Here is a 14,781-nt window from a genome sequence, read left to right as displayed (position 1 = left end):
GCAAAATGACTGCACAGGGACATAAAATGATTATTTATACACAAAAAATGACCACAAATGGGCTCAAAATAGCCACAGATGTAAAATGAAAATAAAGAGACACAAAAAATTATGACAAGATACAAAACCACCAGAAACACACATAAAACAACCACAATGACGGAGACTTTAAGTCTCTTTGTAGTCATTTTGTTTCTCTTTGGGGGTGTTTGGTTGGTTTGGCATCTTTTGTGGTTATTTTGAAAATTAAAAATGCCATAATTTTCTTTTTGTGACCAACACCACACAGCACGAATACAGATCTTGTTCAAAAAGCCAGATTCTTCTCTCTGAGGCTTTTCTTCTGCTGCTCACATGAAACAGCAGAACACTGAGTACGGATGATTGTGGAATCCTCTGATCTAACCTCGGTCGTGTTTATTGCCGTCATGTGTGTTTTTATGGCCGACTTCTACAATATTTGCTTTTATAGAGTGAGACATTGGCTGCAGTCTCCAATAAAACCACTGCGTTGGCCTTTTTTTTAGCCATGTAACTCGCCGATCTTCCATTCTATTCCTATCCTTTATTGATCATCTGACAGTCACGGGGAGACTTTTATCTGTCAAGTTATGACCTGTTATGAGAAGATCATGTACCGTATCAATTATTAACAGATAAACCTTGATAACTTTGTTGTTATATGATCGTTTATCTTTATGCAGTGCCAGATTTTATGGACCTCAGCTTGAGTTTAAGTGTTTTATGCAACTTCAACTTGTATTTCTCTACATGTCTACTGTACTTTTTACTCTACCTTCATCCGGCAGCTTTAGGTACTGAGTTTAGTTGTCAGAACTTCTTCCACTGCTGTTAAACACTGGTAAAGAGACTCTGCAGGAACACTGACAGATCATTTTTCTGATATCAGATCAGATAGCTCTACCCGACTTCAATGCTGGAGCCATGGAGAACTGGGGTCTGATCACCTACAGGGAAACGGCGCTGCTGTACGATGAGGAATACTCGTCCAACTCCAACAAGGAGAGAATCGCCACCATCATCGCCCACGAGCTGGCTCACATGGTGAGGAATGAAGCCAGCAGTGGAGGGAAACTTTTGTAACTCCTGCTGGGAATCACACTCCTTAAATAAGTTCAAATCGAGACTTGAATTCTACAAAAGAAGTTTAAAACAAATCTGGAAACTCAAATTAAAATAGAGTCTGATGTTCTAGAAAACAAGTTCACATCGTTTCCCAAACAAGAAAACCTGCTCAATCTGATTCTTAAGTCCTAAAAAGTAATTTCAAATTGAATCTAAGTCATAAAAAACAAAACAAAGTCATATCTCAAGTTCAAATTCAATCTCAGTTCTTTGGAAAGAATAAATTGAGTCTCAAGTCCTGGAAAACAAGTTCAAATCGAGTCTTACCTTTTGAAACTAAGTTTAAATTGAATCTCAGGTTCTAGACAACAAGTTCAAATCAGTTGTGAAGTCCTAGCAGATAGGTTCTAAGTCCTAGAAAACAAGATAAAGTCGACTCTCAAGTTTTGGAAAAGCAAGCTCAAATCAAGTCTTAAGTGCTGGAAAACAACTTCAAATTGAGTCTCAAAATAAGTATGAGTCAAGTTTCCCATCCTAGAAAACAAGTTCAGTTTGAGTTTCTGGTTCTACAAGACAGCTTCAAGTCCTGGAAAGTCGTTCAGTTTCAGTTTTATGTTCTTGAAAACAAGTTCAAATTGGAAAATATGATCAATATGAGCCTCAATTCCTCAAAAACAAGTTAAAATTGAATCACAAGTTCTAAAAATACAAGTCGAAATGGAATTTCAACTCTGGAAAGTAGTTCAGTTCAGATCTCAAGTCCTAAAAAACAAATTCAAGTTGAGTCTCAAGTCAAAGTATGTTTCAAATTGATTCTCACATCCTAAAACCCCCAAAAAACTTCACTGTGAAATTAGCATATATATATTAGCATATATAGCCTTTGAGACCAAGTCCTGTTAATGCATAAAAATAAACATCCAATATGGTGCACCTTGAGACTTAAATGTCTTCAAGTCTCACCTCTGAAAACATTCTAGTTTTTATGGCGTTGAGTCCACATTTTTCTTATTAAAGCTGCTTATATCTTGTTTATTTTGGTTTTTCTCGGCATTGTATTTACATGTTTTCCCTGTGCTGTCCTTTTAGTGGTTTGGTAATCTTGTGACCCTGCGATGGTGGAACGACTTGTGGCTGAACGAAGGTTTCGCGTCCTACGTGGAGTACCTGGGAGCACACGAAGCTGAGCCCACTTGGAATGTGGTAAGGATTTACCCACCACCTCACCGCTTCCATGATCGATGCAGGAGATCAATGGAGTTCTGAGTGTCTCCTTTGTCTCCCAACAGAAAGACCTAATCGTGCTCAAAGACGTCCACCGAGTGTTCGCCGTGGATGCCTTGGCCTCTTCTCACCCTCTGTCCTCTAAAGAGGAAGACATCCAGAAACCAGCCCAGATCAGTGAGCTGTTCGACGCCATCTCATACAGCAAGGTAACCACACACAGTCAGACCTGCACAGGTAGGAAATAGATTAGTACAGCTCCATTTGCTCTCAGTGAAGATTCATAAATGAGGACACAACCAGAGAGACACAAACTGACCACCTGGAGACACAAAATGACCACAAAGACACACAAAACGATCACGACGACACATAAAATAATCACCAAGAGACTCAGAATGACCAAAAAGACACATAATGACCAGAATGAGACACATAAATACCACACAGAGACAGAAAATTACCATTCGGAGACCGAAAATGACTACTAAGAGACACAAACCAGCTTAAAAAGGCAAAAACAACTACAGAGTCACAAATGGCCATCAAGAAACATGAAATAACCACAAAGAGAGCCAAAATTACCATAAAGACAAAACTACAGAGACCCAAAACGACCAGAAAGAGACACCAAACAACCATAATGAGACACAAAATGACCACGCGACTCAAAATCACCATAAAGAGAAACAAAACAACTACAGAGATGAAAAATGACCAGAACGAGGCACAAAAATACACCGAACAGACAGAAAATGACCATTGAGATACACAACCAGTAAGAGACACAAACCAACTCAAGGAGACAAAAACAACTACAGAGACACTGAACAACCACAAAGAAACGCTAAATGAATAGAAAGAAACACAAAACATCCACAAAGCAAGACAAACTGACCAGAAGAAGACATAACCTGACCACACAGAGACAAAAATCAAAAATCAGAAAGAAACACGAACCAATTACAAAGATCAAAAACAACCACATACACAACACGGCCATCAAGAGACACAAAACAACACCTATCTTTATGATAACAATTAATGTTTAAGTTCCAATAGTTTAGGGTAGTGTCTTATAAATACATACCATAAATGCGCTTTTATGCGCAGCGTGGGTCAGAAGACTCCCATTTTCCATTGGATTTGGGTCACTTCTGACCCATGTTGTGCATCAAAGGGTTAAGAAAACCCCAGCACTTCCTTCTATTTGATGTTGTTTTTCTTTCAGCTCTTTGTAGCTTTGTTAAGAAAGGATTATTAACATCTTAAAATGTGTTTTCTTGTCCGCAGGGAGCTTCTGTCCTCAGGATGTTGTCAGATTTCCTAACCGAAGACGTCTTTAAACAGGGACTCCAGGTAAAGACGCCAATATTTACAGTAAAGAATCTTCAATAGCAGATCTTCATTGGGCTTTCGGCAAATTAAACCTTAACATATATTATTCATTGCTCCCTACATGAAACAACTAACCATTAGCTATGAATTTAAGTGAATTTAGTGTTGAATCAGCATTTGTTGACTGCCGGTATAAAAGTTTCTTCCTCTTTAAAGCCACACAAACATCAGAATCACACTATTTTCATACTGAAGTGTACAAAGTGAACAAACTAGTGAACTGAGAACTGGAAAAATGACCCAAGTTTTGAACACTTGGAAGTTAAAACACGTCACATTTGGAGGATATTGCGACCGGCTGCATCACACTTTCATTCAAAGTTTTGCCTCTGAAGTAATATTACTGTTTTCTGTCCATCTTGCAGACCTACCTGAAGGCATTTGCTTTTCAAAACACCGTCTACACAGACCTCTGGACACATCTGCAGATGGTACGTTCTCCTCTGTAGTCTCTACAGAAGAACATTTACTGCTCTTCTTAGTTCTTTGTTCTTCTCCTCATATTTTAATGAATTGTTCATTTTCAGTCACTAGAAGACAAGTTGAATTTCTTTGAGAGTTTTTTGGGTAAAAATTGAAAATCTAAATCAGTTATGTACAATTTTCCTAGATAATATACACTTAAATTATTGCAGATCAGCTGTAGTACCTGGTTGTTCCACTAGATGAAGCCTTTTACTGTTTAACACTGTAGCGACCAGAGGAGGTGGGCAGTTCCTAGCTTTTAAAGGGGCACCATGACAAAGACTGATGTGAGGCTTTCTGACCTCAGGCCAGCAAACAAGTGTTCAATTAACCGCGAATAAATTAGGATAGTGTTTCCTGAAACCAAAACTAATCCATTGAGACTGATTTTGCACCAGTTGCATCGTGTCTTCTTGTTTCCTGCTTCCACAGGCCGTTGATGCCACCGGTACTGCCCTACCTCAGTCGGTCAATAACATCATGAACACCTGGGTGCTGCAGATGGGCTTCCCTGTGGTCACCATCAACACCGCTACTGGAGACGTTTCCCAGAAGCACTTCCTGCTGGATCCAGAATCTGTAGTCACCACTCCATCCCCCTACAAGTAATTATGCTGCATGATCTCATCCATCATCCTTTCCTCCCACTGTTTGCTGTTGTTCTCATTACTACTATCAGTTCTACTGTCACCTATAACTCTTCTATTTGTTTACAATCCTTTTAACTTTAAAGACATCCTCTGATACAGGCTCATTTTCCAGTTCATAAGAAGCAGAATAAACAACAAACTGTATTTCTCTGCTGCAGCTATGAGTGGATCGTTCCAATGCGGTGGATGAAGACCGGAGCTGTGCAGGGTCTGACGTGGCTGGAGACGAAATCAGGTAAATAATACAAACACAACAAGGGTCACAAGTAGAGGTACAGTGGATTCAGAATGATTTATTTGTATGTTCCTTGATGGCAAGAATGTGTCAAAGCATTTTAACTTTTCAGGGTATGAATCAGTATCAATTCTAAGTCTCAATACAGTGTTGAAAACATACAGAGTTATGTGTGGTAACTTAATAATAGAGACTTCATTTTTTCAAATAATCTTGTGAAAACTTGCTGCTGTTTAGCTGCAAATTACAGAATATTTTTTGTAAAAAATGCTGGTGCTCACGATAAAAAACATGATTTTTTATATTTGAGTTTAAAGTAAAAACTAGCAACTTATTAAAGAACTTTTAATTTGGTATCAATCTCCATCAGAGTTTCCTTTAGAGATGAACAGGAACTCTGAAACCCAAATATGAGTTCACTTGAAGAGAAATGACCCCTGAAAGATTTAAAACAATCAGATACCTCAGAGAGTAGAAAGCCTGTATCAATACATAGAATATCCAAGAATACATTCTCCTCACTACATTAATGTGTCTTCAGATGTGTTTGCATTGGAGAAAATATGGTGCTGAAACCTGTAAATGAGGTTTAGACTCCAACATATCTATGACGAATCTGTTAGTTCACTTGCAGATAATCAAACCCAAAGACAAATAATAATAAACTGAATGCTCTGTCTTATCTTTTCATGTAGCACAACAATAATTGTGTTTTTTTTTTCTGTAGCTTCAATCCCAGCGATGAAGGTAACGGGGAATGACTGGGTGCTGGCCAACATTGACGTGGCGGGATACTACAGGGTCAACTATGACCAGGCCAACTGGGACAAACTCCTCAACGCTCTGAACACCAACCATGAGGTAGAATCCAGTCGCCGTTCACACGGTGACGTTACTCTGATTACTGACGAGCTTCTTGATCTGAACTGCTGCTTTTGTTATTAAAGGTCATTCCAGTGATCAACAGAGCCCAGCTGGTGGACGACGCCTTCAACCTGGCCAGGTAAGTCCTACATGTTTAGCATCACACACACAGAGGATGGTGGTGGTCATGATGAGGAGATGTAGACAAACTGATGACTTAAGTAGAACCAAAAGACTGCACTGAAGATGGACAAAATGTCTAAAAAATAAGTAAAGAAACAGTCAAAATCTGGCTGCAAGGATGTCAGAAAACATTCACTACCGTTCAAAAGTTTGGGTTCGCTTAGAAACGTCCCTATTTTGGACAGAAAAGCATTTTTTCCCCAATGAAGATAACATTAAATTAATCATAAATCCAGTCTAGACATTATTAATGTGGTAAATGACTATTCTAGCTGGAAACAGCTGATTTTTAATGGAATATCTCCATAGGGGTACAGAGGAACATTTCCAGCAACCATCACTCCTGTGTTCTAATGCTACATTGTGTTAGCTAATGGTGTTGAAAGGCTCATTGATGATTAGAAAACCCTTGTGCAGTTATGTTAGCACATGAATAAAAGTGGGAGTTTTCATGGAAAACATGAAATTATCTGGGTGACCCCAAACTTTTGAACTGTAGTGTACATTAAAAACTGGGCCATGAAAAAAGTAAAAATAGTGAAAATAACTGCAGATATCTGTGAAATAATGATATTTTTAGTTGGTTTAAATGCAATAAAGCATAATTTTACAGTCAGATATTGTAAATGAGCAAATTGCCATTTGTAAAAATACAGATTTTTGATGTGGACATTATTTAGAGTTTTTCTTTTTTTACATTCAACATGTAAAATCATCGTTTACGTGACTTTATAAGATATCTGTGATTCATCAAAACCTTTAAAATGTGTATAAAAACTTTTAAACCATTTTTCATTTCTTAATATACAGAATTTTTTCCAAATGATGGCAAATAACTTTTTTTTGCTGATTTAAATGCATTAAAAATAGTGCAATTTTACAGTCAAAAGAATGACCTTTTTTCACAGCTAACATATAAATCAATATTTTTGTTTCTGTCATTTTACTAGTTATTGTCTGTATTTCAGCAACACAGTAAATTGTTCAAAAACAGTCAAGAAAACCTTCATTTTCATTTTCACACACAGGTAAAGGTAGATTTCTTGCAAATTATGAATTATGAGCTCATAAAAACCCTCAGTCTGTGGTGGAAAATATAATTATATCCATATGTATTCCATTATATTTTGAACCATCACCTGTCGCCTGAATTTATTGATTTCTTTACATTACTAGAGACATTTTCACTGTAAATTGATGCAAAAAATTCACAAGAATGCAGGAAATTATGTGTTTGATGCTCAGAATGCATTAGTATAACTCAGTGACTCGATAAACACATTAATGAGGCTGAAGTAAATTCAGCTTTATGACTTTCAAACAATAGACCAGTTTATTCATCAATACTTGGGTGCAGCTCAGGCACATGGATGAGATATATTACTATGAGTTACAACAAATGTGATAAAAAATGTATTTGAAAAAATAAACAACAGACTTAATACATATTTGTTAGGTTTATTTTTGGTTTCCCATCACAAAGGTGTTACATTACAATCTAAAAAAGTGGTACATTTAATCTGGTGAATCTGCAGAAATAAGAAATGATGCTGATGATGTGGACATTAAGGATGTCCCATTAAATTTCACAATCCTGTACCCCAAAGAGCGAAGATCATCCAGACAGTGCAGGCCCTAGAAACCACCACGTACCTGAACAACGAGACAGCCTACATGCCGTGGGCGTCGGCCATCAACAACCTGGACTACTTCTACCTGATGTTCGACCGCAGTGAGGTCTACGGACCCATGCAGGTGAGCTTCTTCTTATAGACCAATAAAAACATGAATAAATTGTTGTTAGGATCCTGATTTTTAGAGTTCATGTGGATTCCTGAATCTGTCTTTTCACTTTTTACAGGATTATCTGAGGAAACAGGTGACTCCTCTGTTCAACTACTACAAAGACCTGACAGTGAACTGGGCTGATGTGCCTACAGGACACATGGACCAGTAAGTAAAGATGAATACTGTATGTACGACCATGTTAGACCAGTCTAGACTGTGCTGATGCAGGTCAGACAGTTTCCATGTGTGTTTTCTAAGCTACTCCTGAAGCTTCCTGTCTTGCTCATTTAAAAAAATTGGGAGATCCTCCATAATGAATGATCTCTGTGTTACGGGACGGTAGGAAACACAAGTTAGCATAACGAAAAGCACCAAAAGACCGACTCGTATTAGAGATCCAACATGGTTGAATATGTTTTTATAGTGTTCTGTGGTTATAAACTTAGAGGTGTAAAATAAAAAGCTTTTAAGATCTGTAGACGTTCACTTCTGCCTTTCCTATATCTCACACACTCATTTATATGTGTCAGTCATAGACACAGAGTGAGTCTTCTTCCTGAATGGGCCGGAGACAGCAGCAGCTCAGCTTTGTTTAAAGTGACAGGCACTGAAACAGTCAGTCAATTGCATCTGACGGTATCGGTGACATGAACAAAGTTCTTCATCCAGCTCCTTCTGTCCAGCATTGCAGTCAAAAGTTCTTTGCCTTCCAGACCAGTGTCTTCTTCTAGAACCTTCGTTAATGTTGTGCTAGGCCTGCCAACCCTTTTGACAGCATCAGGTTTCCATAACAGTAGTAGACCAGTTGCTTCATTGTGTCTCACCACATGTCCAGCCAGGGCTGGTCTACGTTGCCTAATGATAGTTGACAAGCGTGCATGTGGACCATGTAGAGATTTGTTGGTGAGATGCAATTTCCAGGAGATGTTTTGTACCATCCATGGCATTCTGGTATAGGTCCCATCAATTCTTTTTGAGAGAGCCTTCGATAGTGACCAGGAGTCAGACCACAGAGTAAGATGGATTCCACTGACACCTTGAATACTCTCACAACATGAATTTCTAGGAGCAGAAATACTGTGACGACTTGCCAAGACTATCACAGGAGCAGTTCCCTACTGAAGGGGGCAGAGTTTCCCAACTGTTGGCTCTTTACAGTTCATCCGCTTAACAAACAGGCATCAGTGACAGAAACAGCTGTCTATCGATGTTCACCCACCAAAGCTATCACCATCCCTGCTTCCTGAATGGATCTACACGTCACCCTGCAACTGGTGGCTGGCGGGTGCTATGCCTTGCCAAAGGGCAGCCTGGGATTTGGTCCGGGACTGTTATTTGCAGCGAACCCTCATATCTGAGGGCCGTTCCTCTATCCGCCACCTGAGGACCCGGTGGATGGGAACCGTCAGCTCCACACCACCAAACAGCAAGTTTAAAACAGGACAAAAACCAGAAGTTATATAGTCAAATGAACCATCTTTGCTGTATTTTGAGCTGACAAAGTGCGTAAGACACTCTGAGGAAATGCAAGACAATCATGAATTAATTGAAAAGGCAGAATAAGTTAAAAAAAAGTTTGGTTTTAGAACCAGTTCTGTTGTGGACCTGTAGAACCATAGTGGCACCAAGTGAACCAGTTGTTACCAGAGTCAATGCTTAACCATAAATGAGAATAAACCAGGTGGCGGAACGCATTGTTTACCTGCAGTTTGTAGGTTCTTATTGCAAACATCTAAAAATGGATGTTTGACAGACGTACACAAGTACACACATGACTGATGGCGGCAAAAGTGTTTCTATTCACAGGATTTTTCTGCCCACCGATCACACATCAGGTTCTGCTGTTTTGTGGCTCCAAGCAGGAACCACGTTTACTGGTTTTTGCTTTGTTTTGTTTTGGTGAAAGCATAGGTAACAGTTCAAGTGAAGGTTCACGAATAAAAACAGAACCGGTTCTGTGTTGGTAGAACTGCCCTGAAATTACAAAACATGGAAACAGGGGTTCAAAATTTGTGGTTTGCTGTGAGGAGTAAAATATTCTAAGATGTTCTTTTGTTGCTACTTTTGCGGTTGACATACACTGTTATCGGCCCGATTTTGATGGCATTTTCTTTGTTTTGTTGTGTTTACACTCCTTCTTCTTCAGATATAACCAGGTGAACGCCATCAGCCTGGCCTGCAGGACCGACCTGCAGGAGTGCCACGAGCTGACCATGACTTGGTTCAGAGACTGGATGAACACCGGTGTCAACAAGTGAGTCGACAGTTTCTCCTGACCACTAGTTAGCTTCCCTGCAGTCTTTGATCAAGTCCAAGTCAAGACTGTAGTCTTTATAGGGCTTGTACAAGTCAAGTTTCAAGTCCAAGGCAAGTCTCAAATCTTTAGATATGACTAGTCCAAGTCAAATCTCAAGTCAACTCTATAAAGGGCTAATAAAAATCCAAATTCCAAGTCAGGTCCAAAATTGTCAGCGAGCTAGTCTTAGTCCTGTTTTTAGAGGACTAGTGCAGGTCAAGTCCAAGCTGCATCTCAAGTCTTCAGATAGGACTAGCCCAAGGCAAATCTCGAGTCTTTAGAGGGCTAGTAAAAGTTTCAAGTCCAAGTAAACTCTCAAGTTGGTGGAGAGCTAATCTGAGTCAAGTCTCAGTCTGTAGAGGGCCTAGTGCAAGTGAAGTCTAAAGTTTAGGTCAGGTCTTAAGTTTTAAGGGTTAGCTAGCTCAAATCAAACCCTGTCAAGTCTCACGTCTTTAGCAGGCTAATCTAAGTCTCAAGTCCATGTCAGGCCTCAAGTCTTTGGAGACCTTGTCCAAGAGAAATGTCAGGTCTTTAGGGGGCTAGTCCAAGTCAGGTCTCAAATCATTTGAGGGCTAGTGCAAGTTAAGTCTAAAGTTTTTGCCAGGTCTTAAGTTTTTAGAAAAAGCAAGTTGAAGTCAAGTCTCAAGTCTTAAGAGGGCAAGTCCAATTAAGGTCTTAAGTCTTTAGAGAGCTAGTTCAAGTCAAATCCTAAGTCAAGTCTTTGTATTTAGGGGGCTACTCTATGTCAAATATCAGGTCCAAGTTAAGTCTCAAGTCTTTAGAGACCTTGTCCAAGTCAAGCAAGTTTTTTAAGAGGTAGTCCAAGTCAAGTCTCAAGACCAAGCCAAGTCTCAAGCCTTAACAGGACTAGTCTAAGTCTCAAGAACTAGTCCAACTCAGGTCTCAACTCTTTAAAGTGCTCGTCCAAGTCACCAAATTAAGTCTCCTCAGATTTTTGCCCTCAAGTCTTCAATCAAGTCCTCATTTTCATGACTTGACCCCACATCTGAAGTCTACAGCTTTGCCTAACTGTACATAAAGAAACCCTCCGTCATCTGCTGGTCTTGATAAGTGTTTTCTCCCTTCAGGATCCACCCCAACCTCCGCTCCACCGTGTACTGTAACGCCATCGCAGCAGGGGGCGCTGCTGAGTGGGAGTTTGCCTGGGATCAATTTCAAAACGCCAGCATTGCCACTGAAGCTGAAAAAATACGCGTTGCGCTGGCCTGCACCAAACAGGCTTGGCTGCTGAACAGGTCAGTCCACACACAACCTTATTATTTATCATTTTATTTATTTATTTAACATCTAACTTTACAGCTACTGACCAGCACACATCTGCTCGTACCTGTGCAGGTATCTGGAATACACCCTGAACCCAGAGCTGATCCGGAAGCAGGACGCCACCTCCTCCATCATCTACATCGCCAATAATGTGATTGGTCAGTCTCTGGCGTGGGACTTTGTCAGGGCTCGATGGTCTTACATCTTCAACCAGTGAGTACAACAAAGATCTTCGGTCTATGACGCAGGTTATCGCAGTGTGAAAGGTGCAGATTTATGACATGTTAGGTAACGCAGCACATCTCAAGCAGATAAGCACTTCAAGAGCAGCACAAGTGTCTTATGTTTAAATTAACATGAGCGACAGATTTTATTGACCCGGCGTACTCAGAGTAATTCTCAGGTGACCTTTGGTCCTCATAAACCCTGTACACCTGATCAGATGAGAACATAGTTTGATGTTTGAGTGATTTTGTGATTTTGACAGTTAAAAACAGTTATATCAAAGCTTGAGATTAACATAGCTAGGGGGTGTTGGTAGAGAAGTTAGGAAAGACTTATGGCAGGATGGGATGTCATACACCAACTGGGCTACAAGGGATTTTTTTCTATATATCAGAAACTCTGAAGTCTTTAGAGGGCTAGTAAAAGTTTCAAGTCCAAGTAAACTCTCAAGTTTGGGGAGAGTTCATCTGAGTCAAGTCTCAGTCTTCAGAGGGCTAGTGCATATCAAGTCTAAAGCTTAAGGTAGGTCTTAAGTTTTTAGGGTGAGCTAGTTAAAGTCTTTAGAGACTTAGTCCAAGGGAAATCTCAGGTCTTTAGGGGGCTAGTCCATGTCAGGTGTGCAATATGGCTGTTGTGATGTTACATATTTTCCCACAGTGGGAGTAATTAAAGCTTATCTTATCCTTAATAAGTTAATCTATAATAAAAAATGTCCATCTTTATTACACTCACAGTAAAAGGGCAGCCTAAATTAGTCAGAAGTGGTTCATTTTAAAACCATAGAAGATTCTTCAGTTTTTAGTTGCTGTTAACTGATGATTATCTCTTGCTTTGCTTCCTCTCAGGTATGGTGGTGGATCATTCTCCTTCTCCAACCTCATCAACGGAGTCACCGAACGCTTTTCCACCGAATTCGAGCTTCAACAGGTTTGATATTTTTTTGCATTTTTCATTGGTTTATTTTGTTGTACTAAGTGGTAGAAACTGAAGGTTTGACCACATTTCCAGGCCCAGCACATTACAACCAGTTGAACTTACGAACTAAAGCAAGTTTTCTTCATTCATAAATTTAGTTTAAACTAAAAAAAGCCACAAATATTTGACTGTTGGCTACACCGATGACTGTGCATTGTTGTAATTCACAGTCTGACCTGATGGTGGCAGTGTTGTCCCACTGTTAAGATGCCTAAATCGAGACCCAATGATCCAGAAATTTGTCTTATCATTGTCACTTGATGCTGCAGCACCTGATTGTCAGGTCTTTGGAGGGTTTTGATGATAAAACTCTGCAGATGAAGATGTTAGTTTTCATGATTTAAATAATTTCAAAGCAGAACCAGAGCATGAAGATGACATCCAGTGATTCAGTTATAGTTCCACAGCTGCTTTGACTGCACACCAACAGTTTTTCAGGACAAATTTGTAGTTTGTGAACCCAGAAAATCTCCAGAAAAGGGACTTTCTAAAGCAGATTGAGGCTCCAAAAGTCTAGAATCTCGACTTCATGCAACATGCTGCCTGCAATAACCACTAACCAGTAAGAAAGTAGAAACATGAAATATATCAATCTGCTCTGACTAATACTCATCCAGGTAGAACAACCACAGTTTCTGAGCACTAGAAATAACAGGAAAGTCACGCAGTTTTATGTATATTTGTGTGTAGAGTGCAGATGTTTGTAATAGTAATAAAAAGAAAACAACCTGTACATTTTCAGATCACTCACCTGATCGTATGTTTTGTTTTTCAGCTGAAACAGTTCAAGGCCGATAACGCCGAAGTCGGTTTTGGCTCCGGGACTCTGGCACTGGATCAGTCCATCGAGAGAACCGTCGCCAACATAAAATGGATCGCAGAGAACAAGAACAATGTTCTGAACTGGTTCATAGCTGAATCTAAGTCCTAATGAGGAGTTTACTTGTTCTTTGTGTAATTTAAAAATGAAATGTTCTTTTTCCATTAGTTTAAGTCCTTAGACTTAGATTTGAAACATGAGTATTTGTGCTCCTAAAAAATGAGATAATATGTTCACCTTTAGCATAAATTGGGACCCAAATTAGCTGCTGAGCTTTACTTGTGCTGCAGTTTATTTAAATTGAATTGGAAATTACAATATATTTAGAATCCTTGAAAGCAGAAATACAAATAGCATTAAAATTTCACACTTGAAGTCAGACGGCCAGAGATGACATGTTTTTGTTGTTTTATACTTTTAAAAATCCGTTTTTTAATGTAGTTTTACAATCTCGTGGTAATAAGAAAGGAGTTTCTTATGAATTGGGACTTTTTTGTGTTTTATTTGGATGATAATTTAGTGATGTCAAGGGAAACAAAAAGTCCTCTCTCGCCTCTAAATTCTATCAGCTTCTATTTTTTCGGTTTCTCCATATTAAATATTGAGCTCCTGAGTTTGCAACTTTAGGGGCTCAGATTTAAGAATTAAGGTTTACTGTATTTGTTGTCCTGCTGCAAAATAATTTATAATAAAACTGTATTGTTAATGAGGACATTCCTTTATTTGTTGTTCACACTAGCTCTGGCTATGACGACTTTTTGCTCTGAAACCAGCGTTTTTTTGTTTTTTTTTTAATTTTATTTCCACCTTTCAATGGACAAAAGAAAAGGAATATCTGTGCACTTTTAAAATTAAAACACTTAATTTTGTAAGTATTCTTTGCCTATGAGATACTGCTGTGCAAAAATGTAAAAAGTGAAGTCTATATAACTATGAAACTGTATGTCTATGCTGACTGGATATTTTTAGATATTTCAATGCAACCATTTCATTCCATTCTGATAAAGTAAATAAAACTATTTCTTAAGAATTTACTGTTGTGGTCTGCTTTTCTGAATGTGCAATATTACTGATATGTTATAGTTACTTAACCCAGGATGTTGTTCTGTATGGATGATAATTCTGCCTAAATTTAGGGGTTTCGAACATCCAGAACCTTTATTCCACATTCTGTTACTTGCTTTATTTATTAAAACATATGCTGCAATAGAAATGTATAAATTACTGCCACAGAAGGACATTTAACTACAAAGATGAAATCATACAAAGAGCTGAAATCATACAAAGA

At 38.9% G+C, this 14,781-nt stretch overlaps 1 protein-coding gene across 2 annotated transcripts in view; it reads left to right on the top strand.

Moving 5' to 3' along the window:
• Nucleotides 1–14,523, top strand: part of LOC111578069 (aminopeptidase Ey-like) — a 32,463-nt gene extending 17,940 nt beyond the window's left edge. For both annotated transcript variants that reach the window (XM_055009048.1, XM_055009047.1), the window contains 16 exons: nt 911–1,065; nt 2,176–2,289; nt 2,376–2,519; nt 3,604–3,669; nt 4,074–4,139; nt 4,606–4,778; nt 4,982–5,058; nt 5,786–5,919; nt 6,006–6,061; nt 7,713–7,860; nt 7,967–8,058; nt 10,040–10,147; nt 11,278–11,445; nt 11,546–11,686; nt 12,544–12,625; nt 13,449–14,523. In XM_055009048.1, coding sequence (XP_054865023.1) covers nt 911–1,065; nt 2,176–2,289; nt 2,376–2,519; nt 3,604–3,669; nt 4,074–4,139; nt 4,606–4,778; nt 4,982–5,058; nt 5,786–5,919; nt 6,006–6,061; nt 7,713–7,860; nt 7,967–8,058; nt 10,040–10,147; nt 11,278–11,445; nt 11,546–11,686; nt 12,544–12,625; nt 13,449–13,604 — 1,880 coding nt within the window. In that variant the 3' untranslated portion in view covers nt 13,605–14,523. The remainder of the gene's footprint in view (nt 1–910; nt 1,066–2,175; nt 2,290–2,375; nt 2,520–3,603; nt 3,670–4,073; nt 4,140–4,605; nt 4,779–4,981; nt 5,059–5,785; nt 5,920–6,005; nt 6,062–7,712; nt 7,861–7,966; nt 8,059–10,039; nt 10,148–11,277; nt 11,446–11,545; nt 11,687–12,543; nt 12,626–13,448) is intronic.
• Nucleotides 14,524–14,781: the final 258 nt, after the last annotated feature.

Source organism: Amphiprion ocellaris, chromosome 3, assembly GCF_022539595.1.
Source record: "Amphiprion ocellaris isolate individual 3 ecotype Okinawa chromosome 3, ASM2253959v1, whole genome shotgun sequence".
NCBI classification, from domain to species: Eukaryota; Metazoa; Chordata; class Actinopteri; family Pomacentridae; genus Amphiprion; species Amphiprion ocellaris.
Note: the sequence above shows the minus strand (reverse complement) of the source record. Positions and strands in the feature narration are given on the sequence as shown.